Source organism: Babylonia areolata, chromosome 26 (assembly GCF_041734735.1).
Source record: "Babylonia areolata isolate BAREFJ2019XMU chromosome 26, ASM4173473v1, whole genome shotgun sequence".
NCBI lineage: Eukaryota > Metazoa > Mollusca > Gastropoda > Neogastropoda > Buccinidae > Babylonia > Babylonia areolata.
The window spans coordinates 33,725,761-33,735,760 of record NC_134901.1 but is presented as its reverse complement, the minus strand read 5'-3'; the positions used below and the strand labels follow the sequence as shown (position 1 = coordinate 33,735,760).

The following is a 10,000-nucleotide window of genomic DNA, read 5'->3' as shown; positions in this document are numbered from 1 at the left end:
AGACTCAATTCCTTACACCAACCACTTCCACCAGCCACACACCACCAGTATCATCCTGCCCCACCTGACAGCTGATCGGCACAGACATGATGCCTGCGCCATGGCCTGATGGTGGTGGTGATGACATGGATCATTATTTATATATCGCCTATCCTCGGTCGGAGACCAAGCTATAAGCACTTTACAAACACGGGGTCATTTGCACAACAGGGTGCCTACCTGGGTAGAGCCGACTGACGGCTGCCATTGGGCGCTCATCATTTGTTTCCTGTGTCATTCACTCATATTTCAGGCACGCACACATACACACTCAGACAGGCATGTAACATTTTACGCCATATAGGCAGCCATACTCCGTTTTCGGGGGTGTGCATGCTGGATATGTTCTCGTTTCAATAACCTACTGAACGCTGACATGGATTACAGGATCTTTTACGTGCGTATTTGATCTTCTGCGTGCATATACACACGAATGGGGTTCAGGCACGAGCAGGTCTACATATATGCTGACCTGGGAGATCGGAAAAATCTCCACCCTTTGCCCACAGACATATGATGCCATCACCACGGTCTGTCCGACTTCTGCCTCCCTCCTCCCCATCACTTCACCAACAGCGGCACCTTGGCATGGCCGCCAATAAAAAGAGACATAAATGAATGATAAGCAACGGGGTCACGGGAGACGGGGGATGAGTGCTTGCTGGTGGTGGGGAGGGTGGAGGGATGTTTGATGGGTGGGGGAGGGGGAAGGGTGGTACAGTCTTAATCTCTCGTGTCTCGTTTGCCGCAGTGAGGGCGGGGGTAGGTGTGGGTGTGGGTGTGTTGTGGGCACTGTGGCCGGCAGTGATGAGTTCAGTGTGGGCGAGGTGTCCGTCTGGGGAGTGGTGTCATCCGTCATGGGCAGTGCCGCCACAGTGCTCGTGGAGGAACGTTCACTCCGCCTTTCGCTCCGTCTCTCGGACAAACAGATGCATCAGTATGTGTGTGTGTGTGTGTGTGTGTGTGTGTGTGTGTGTGTGTGTGTGTGTGTGTGTGTGTGTGTGTGTGTGTGTGTGTGTGTGTGTGTAGAGGGGAACATGGGAGGATTACAGGTCTGATCCGTTGCCAACACCCCCGCGCAATGTCCTTCTGGTTTCATTCTTTTACATAAAGTTACTCACCTTTTGACAGGACAGAAAGTCAGACTTACCCTGCAGGGATATTTCCCACATGTACCGTGAATCACCCTCACATTAATTAGCGACACACCCACAAGGTCAACTTGTTCTTTTGCTGGGTCGATGGTTTATAAGCCTCAACCCCTTCCGATACCGTATCAAAATTCCGCTTTAGTTTCCACTCCACACCCAAAACACAGCCCAAATTCTAACAACACGTATGGGCACAAGATCACAATACAATGTATGGGTCTCAGCACAAGGAACCTCACTGCAGCACTGGTACTACTCTGGTGGTGATGTCAGTGTACTACAATGGCTGATCAAGGTTAGAAAGCTGGAGCACATCTATCTAAAGGGCTTTTAAAAGTCCCGTTGTACCTGAACGACACTATTCCTACTGTGCTTTGATCGGGAAGAAGGGAAACTCAACTTCACGCAGGTTTTCCAATGCAACATGTTCACAAATAAACCAAAGCGGAAAACCCACTCATTACGAGGTTTACAAATTAACCAAAGAAGCAGTTTGTGTATGTATTCGGCAAAACGGCTACCCATAAGATCATAAGGGATTTGGCAAAGACAGTGTGGTGACTCCTTTGACAAATCATAATGATCCGATATGCATTGTACTGAAGAACACACAGAAGAAAAACAATAATGTGTAAAATTCTCAACAACAGCAACAAGGTTTCACGCTGACGGACGAGAAGAACGTAAGGAAAAGTATTGGGTGGGTGGGAGAGGGGGTGGGGTGTACTTGGGGTGTGTGGTGAAACGACCCTTCTCTCCTCTTTCATCCACTGTCCAGGCTGACCAGGGATGTTTGTTGCGTGGCACAACATTTGTCTTTTAACATCCTGCTGTCAGCTAAGAATGGCGTGAAGTTCAAACGGGGATAATCTTATGTAGGTGAGCATAAATCTTGATTCACCCAAGCACATGGCGTTGGGGCATTTTGACGGCTTTGCCAATGTTCCGTTTGAGGTCAACGTGATAGAAGTAATCTCGTGTAGCCAACGAGCGATACGTTAAATTACACGGCAGACTGTCAGCTGCAAAAATTGTACGCTTTCAAAAACAACATCAACAACAAACGAACAAACAACAAAAATACACAACAACAAGAAACAAACGCCAGTGGTACATCTAACCGAGCTGACAGAATTAAATCCATGATCAATCTCTTCGGCATGTCAGAAATGTAATTGTCACAGTGATATTTACAGTCTGATTTCGTGCCAAGAAGAAGCAGAGAGAGAGAGAGAGAGAGAGAGAGAGAGAGAGAGAGAGAGAGAGAGAGAGTGTGTGTGTATATGTGTGTGTGTGTGTGTGTGTGTGTGTGTTTGTGTGTGCGTGCGCGCGCGCACGTGTGTGTGTGTGTGTGTGTGTGTGTGTGTGTTTGGAAGAAAGTCCCTGTCCATGCTGTGAATGGAACCATGCACTCTTCCTGGACAGTATGCCTCATTCACCACCAACGCCACCACTCCGTTTGTTTGACTTCAGCATTTTCATGCACCCAGCCGCGAAAATCAAACCTATTTAACCACGGGAATTGAATTGTCCAACTTTTGCACTGCTAACGCGCCCTATCTAACTGCCCTCGGCCAACCCTCCAAGCGACGGTCGACAAGCTAAAGCCCGCAACCCACAAAGACTAATGACCCTAGCACGGGTAACAGGCAGGGTGCTGAAATCTCCAAGGGTGATAGAGAATGGGAGAACGTGGTCAGGGATTTGATCCCCAATCTCCCGGGGACTTAGATCCCCCGCCGCTCCGGACCTGACGCCATCAAAGCGTTCAGCCAGGCATTGCGACAGAGACTGATAGCGGTGACGCTAACGTGTGCTGCAAACATCTGTGTTAAGCGCCGCGATTTCAATCTTTTGATGCGTTCTAAACTGAAACCAGTCATGCGTGCTGAGTGCGGTGGATGGCACCAAAGACAAACCCGTGTTTCATGTCAGTGACCGAAAAGGTCGATACTTTGAAGGATTACAGCAGTGAATGCGACTTCCTGTTTGAACACATACACACACACACACACTCTCTCTCTCTCTTTCTCTCTTCTCTCTCTCCCTCTTTCTCCACCCCCTCTCCCTCTTTCACCACACCCCCTTCTCTCTCTCATGCGCCTTTCACATTACAAACACCAGTACTCTGATAGACGGATTTTTAGAGCGATAAGGACAGGCAAAAACATACATACATACATACATTCAATCTCACATACATACCGACGGACGGACAGAATACGCCTTATTCTCCCCAATCGAGCCCGCCTACTCGCACGCCCTCTCCACGGACGGACACACACACACACACACACACACACGCACACACACACACACACACACACACACACACACACACAGAGGAAGGCAGACGTCACTCACCCTCTCTGCACTTGGAGCGGCCCTCAGCAGCCTCGTCGGAGAAGTCCCCGCAGTTGTCCACACCGTCACACACCAGCGTCTCCTCAATGCACTTCTGGTTGTCACACTGAAAGCTGGACCCGCACGTGCCAAACTTGTCATAGTCTGAAACAGGCACCACCAGTTGCTGAATGACTTGAGAGAGAGATAACTTGAGAGAGAGAGAGAGAGAGAGAGACAGAGACAGAGACAGAGAGAGACAGAGAGACAGATAATGACAGAGAGACCCGGAGAGAGAGAGGGGAGGGGAGACGGAGAGAGACAGACAGAGAAAAAGGGAGAGAGAGACAGAGAGACCCGGAGAGAGGGGGGGGGGGGAGAGGGAGAGAGAGAGACAGACCGACAGACAGAGAGAGGGACAGACAGACAGAGAGACCCGGAAAGAGAGAGTGGAGGGGAGAGGAAGAGAGAGACAGACAGACAGACAGAGAGAAAGGGAGAGACAGAGAGACCCGGAGAGGGGGGGGGGGGAGGGAGAGACAGAGAGACAGACAGAGAGACCTGGAGAGAGAGAGGGGAGGGGAGAGGGAGACAGAGAGACAGACAGAGAGAAAGGGAGAGACAGAGAGACCCGGAGAGAGGGGGAGGGGGATTGGGAGAGAGACAGACAGACAGACAGAGAGACCCGGAGAGAGAGAGGGGAGGGGAGAGAGAGAGGGGAGGGGAGAGGGAGAAAGAGAGACAGACAGAGAGAAAGGGAGAGATATACAGAGAGAAAGGGAGAGACAGACAGAGAGACCCGGAGAGTGAGGGAGGGGAGAGAGAGAGGGGAAGACAGAGAGACCCAGAGAGAGAACTCAAGGACTGATACTCTGGTCACGGCCTATTCTTCCTCCATAATTCAGATTAACTGCATACAATGCAACACAACTACGAGGGAAAACACAAAAAGGAAAAGGAAAGATTGTGCACGTGAACAAGACAGAGATGCAGACAGATACATGGAATGGGATACTGCTACAAAGATTGAAAGGCCACAAAAAAAGAGAGAAAAAACAAACAAACAAACATCATAACGGCTTGTCCGACTAACACGTAGTAAGGCATAGGACTGTCGATACGTCAGAATGACAAATGGGCTATATGTCAGAACAACAATTATGACTGTCGATATGTCAGAATATCACTTGGCATGTAAATATGTCAGAATGACAGCTGAACTGTCGATAAGTAAGAATGTCACTTGGCATGTAAATATGTCAGAATGACAACTGAACTGTCGATAAGTAAGAATGTCACTTGGCATGTAAATATGTCAGAATGACAACTGAACTGTCGATAAGTAAGAATGTCACTTGGCATGTAAATATGTCAGAATGACAACTGAACTGTCGATAAGTAAGAATGTCATTTGGCATGTAAATATGTCAGAATGACAACTGAACTGTCGATACGTCAGAATATCACTTGGCATGTAAATATGTCAGAATGACAGCTGAACTGTCGATAAGTAAGAATAATGTCAGAATGACAACTGAACTGTCGATAAGTAAGAATGTCACTTGGCATGTAAATATGTCAGAATGACAACTGAACTGTCGATAAGTAAGAATGTCACTTGGCATGTAAATATGTCAGAATGACAACTGAACTGTCGATAAGTAAGAATGTCATTTGGCATGTAAATATGTCAGAATGACAACTGAACTGTCGATACGTCAGAATGACAACTGAACTGTCGATACGTCAGAATGACAACTGAGCTGTCGATACGTCAGAATGACAATTGGGCTGTGGATACGTCAGAATGACAATTGGGCTGTGGATACGTCAGAATGACAACTGAACTGTCAATACGTCAGAATGACAACTGGGCTTTTAATACGTCAGAATGACAATTGGGCTGTGGATACGTCAGAATGACAACTGGGCTTTTAATACGTCAGAATGACAATTGGGCTTTTAATACGTGAGAATGACAACTGAACTGTCAATACGTCAGAATGACAACTGGGCTTTTAATAGGTCAGAATGACAATTAGGCTGTGGATACGTCAGAATGACAACCGAACTGTCAATACGTCAGAATGACAACTGAACTGTCAATACGTCAGAATGACAACTGGGCTGTTAATACGTCAGAATGACAACTGGGCTGTTAATACGTCAGAATGACAACTGGGCTGTCGATACGTCAGAATGACAACTGGGCTGTCAATACGTCAGAACGACAACTGAACTGTCAATACGTCAGAATGACAACTGGGCTGTTAATACGTCAGAATGACAACTGGGCTGTTAATACGTCAGAATGACAACTGGGCTGTCGATACGTCAGAATGACAACTGGGCTGTCAATACGTCAGAACGACAACTGAACTGTCAATACGTCAGAATGACAACTGGGCTGTTAATACGTCAGAATGACAACTGGCCTGTTGTACGTCAGAATGACAACTGAACTGTCAATACGTCAGAATGACAACTGGGCTGTTAATACGTCAGAATGACAACTGGGCTGTCGATACGTCAGAATGACAACTGGGCTGTCAATACGTCAGAATGACAACTGAACTGTCAATACGTCAGAATGACAACTGGGCTGTTAATACGTCAGAATGACAACTGGGTTGTTAATACGTCAGAATGACAACTGGGCTGTCGATACGTCAGAATGACAACTGGGCTGTCAATACGTCAGAATGACAACTGGGCTTTTAATACGTCAGAATGACAACTGGGCTGTTAATACGTCAGAATGACAACTGAACTGTCAATACGTCAGAACGACAACTGGGCTGTCAATACGTCAGAATGACAACTGGGCTGTCAATACGTCAGAATGACAACTGGGCTGTTAATACGTCAGAATGACAACTGAGCTGTCGATACGTCAGAATGACAACTGAACTGTCAATACGTCAGAATGACAACTGGGCTGTTAATACGTCAGAATGACAACTGGGCTGTTAATACGTCAGAATGACAACTGGGCCGTCGATACGTCAGAATGACAACTGGGCTTTTAATACGTCAGAATGACAACTGGCCTGTTATACGTCAGAATGACAACTGAACTGTCAATACGTCAGAATGACAACTGGGCTGTTAATACGTCAGAATGACAACTGGGCTGTTAATACGTCAGAATGACAACTGGGCCGTCGATACGTCAGAATGACAACTGGGCTGTCAATACGTCAGAATGACAACTGGGCTGTTAATACGTCAGAACGACAACTGGGCTGTCAATACGTCAGAATGACAACTGGGCTTTTAATACGTCAGAATGACAATTAGGCTGTGGATACGTCAGAATGACAACTGAACTGTCAATACGTCAGAATGACAACTGGGCTGTCGATACGTCAGAATGACAACTGGGCTTTTAATACGTCAGAATGACAATTGAACTGTCAATACGTCAGAATGACAACTGGGCTTTTAATACGTCAGAATGACAATTGGGCTGTGGATACGTCAGAATGACAACTGAACTGTCAATACGTCAGAATGACAACTGAGCTGTCGATACGTCAGAATGACAACTGAACTGTCAATACGTCAGAATGACAACTGAGCTGTCGATACGTCAGAATGACAACTGAACTGTCAATACGTCAGAATGACAACTGAGCTGTCGATACGTCAGAATGACAACTGAACTGTCAATACGTCAGAATGACAACTGAACTGTCAATACGTCAGAATGACAACTGAGCTGTCGATACGTCAGAATGACAACTGGCCTGTTGTACGTCAGAATGACAATTGGGCTGTGGATACGTCAGAATGACAACTGAACTGTCAATACGTCAGAATGACAACTGAACTGTCAATACGTCAGAATGACAATTGGGCTGTGGATACGTCAGAATGACAACTGAGCTGTCGATACGTCAGAATGACAACTGAACTGTCAATACGTCAGAATGACAATTGGGCTGTCGATACGTCAGAATGACAATTGGGCTGTGGATACGTCAGAATGACAACTGAACTGTCAATACGTCAGAATGACAACTGAGCTGTCGATACGTCAGAATGACAATTGCACTACACAGTCACACTGTCAGTATATAGAACTACACATGCAGAAAGCTTTCTGTTCTCTTCTCCATGGACGCTCACACATGCGCATGAGTGTACGAATGCGGTCCGACGTATTTGCTTGAGTTTCTGCGCGCGCGCGCGCGCGTGTGTATGTGTGTGTGTGTGTGTGTGCGTGCGCGCGCGCGCGCGCGTTCGCGAGCGAAGAAGCTACCAAGCATGTAAGGGTGTATACCTACGAGTATTTGTGAGACTCAGTGTCAAGGTGAGTACTTCCAGTGCGTATTTCCATTTCTGTCTTCTCAGCATGCTCACATCCTCCTCACCATCACAGAACATCGATTTCTCACAACCAACAACAGAGAAACCCCACACGCTGCCACGACCACCACACCAACCATTGTTTGCAAGGTATTGTATTACTCTTTTTTTTGTCACAACAGATTTCTCTATGTGAAATTCGGGCTGCTCCCCCCAGAGACAGCGCGTCGCCACACTGACAGCGCCACCGATGTTTTATAATTTTTTCTGCCCGCAGTTTTATTGGTTTTTCTACAGAATTTTGGCGGGGACAACCCTTTTGTTGCCGTGGGTTCTTTTACGTGTGCTAAATGCATGCTGCACACAGGACCTCGGTTTATCGTCTAACCCGAATGATTAGCGTCCAGACCACCACTCAAGGTCTAGTGGAGGGGGAGAAAATACTGGCGACTGCCGGTGTGATTCGAACCAGCGCGCTCAGATTATTCTCTCGCTTCCTAGGCAGACGTGTTACCTCTAGGCCACCATCCTCAATATTCCAGAAGACTTCATCACTCTGGAATGAAAGGAGCCCAGCCAGAAAACGATCAGGTTCCTTTCAACTTCAAAGCAGTCCAGTTCCCTGTCGCCCTGCACAACGAAGCTCTGGAACTCACACACAGGCATTGCCCTGAAGATGACTCCCCTGACCCTATCTCCAACCAAGCTTTCTCCACCACTGTGTGTGTGTGTGTGTGTGTGTGTGTGTGTGTGTGTGTGTGTGGTGTGTGTGTGTGTGTGGCGAGAGAGAGAGAGGGAGAGAGAGAGGGAGAGAGGGAGAGAGAGAGGGAGAGAGGGAGAGAGAGAGAGGGAGAGAGAGAGAGTGTGTGTGTGTGAGGTGGTTAAGTGGGAGGGGATTTCACATCCGGTCAAATCCCGGAAATAATTCAGTTGTCCCTTGCTCATGCAGAAAGACAAATCCGATGTCAGCCTGGTTAACACCGGCACTTTGGGCACACACACACACACACACACACACACACACACACACCGGGGTGGTCCTACATTTGTCAAGGTGATGATGGGGGTTTGGGCTTATCAGGGATTCACGGAAACATGTCAGCTCAATGATGGTGGTGGTGGTGGTGGTGACGGTGATGATTTCTGGTCAGTGCAACAGCAAGAGAAGGGAGAGGTGTGGTTGATGTTGAGTGTTGAAGACAGCCACTTTGATCAGGACACGTTGATCGTTTTCGTAGCCCTCCCCCCCCCCCCGCCCCCATCCCCCCTTTCTGGTAGTTACTGTCCTCGTATCTAACATTCATAGACAGACTGACACACAGAAAGACACCCTTGGAGATAACAAGAAGATATTATACAAGAAGATGCCATGCTACAAAAGTAAAATACATTTCCCTCTACATTTCTCTCTCATAAACACACTTAGAAAAAATGAATGTGTGTGTGTGTGTGTGTGTGTGTGTGTGTGTGTGTGTGTGTGTGTGTGCGTGCGTGTGTGCGCGCGCGCTAGTAACTTGGCGGTAAAGCATTTCGAAATTGTTCACCCCACTCAGCTTATTATAAATATGTGCACACAGCCCTTTCTTTGAATCGTCGTCACAGATACACCCCACACGCTGACACCACCACCCCCACCTCCACCACCACCATCATCAAATGTTCCAGAAGACATCATCAACCTGAAGCGAAACGAGCCCCAATCTGACAACAATCACGTTTCTTTCAACTTCAAAGCGGTTCGCATAATCCCCGGCACGATGCAACGAAGCTCACAAACTCTCACAAGAGACAAGCCAAGCCCTAAAGATGACTCCCCCATTACCACCCCACCCTCCCCTCCAATCAGCATTTCCCACGCGAATGCGAAGGAGGGAGGGAGAGAAAGTGGCGGATGCCGTGAAAGGTGGTGTGGTGGTGGTGTCATATCCGGTCCAATACCGGAAATGATCGTGCTGGCCCTGCTCGTACAGATTGACGGATTCGGTGTCAGGGGGTTAGAAGTGGCACTTGGGCACACACACACGCGCGCGGAGGAAGGTTTCTGACAAAGTACAATCGTCAGGCTGTGAAAGGGGCGGAGGGCTGATCACGGGTCAAGCGTGTCAGATGATGATGATGACAATGACCAGCACAGGCGGGGCGAGAGGGAGGGGGGG

General features: G+C 47.8%; 1 protein-coding gene across 2 annotated transcripts in view; it reads right to left on the bottom strand.

Annotated features, from left to right (window-relative positions):
• The window catches only part of LOC143300650 (uncharacterized), a 238,561-nt gene that overhangs the window by 45,302 nt on the left and 183,259 nt on the right, over nucleotides 1-10,000 (bottom strand). For both annotated transcript variants that reach the window (XM_076614474.1, XM_076614476.1), the window contains exon 5: nucleotides 3,555-3,698. In XM_076614474.1, coding sequence (XP_076470589.1) covers nucleotides 3,555-3,698 — 144 coding nt within the window. The remainder of the gene's footprint in view (nucleotides 1-3,554; nucleotides 3,699-10,000) is intronic.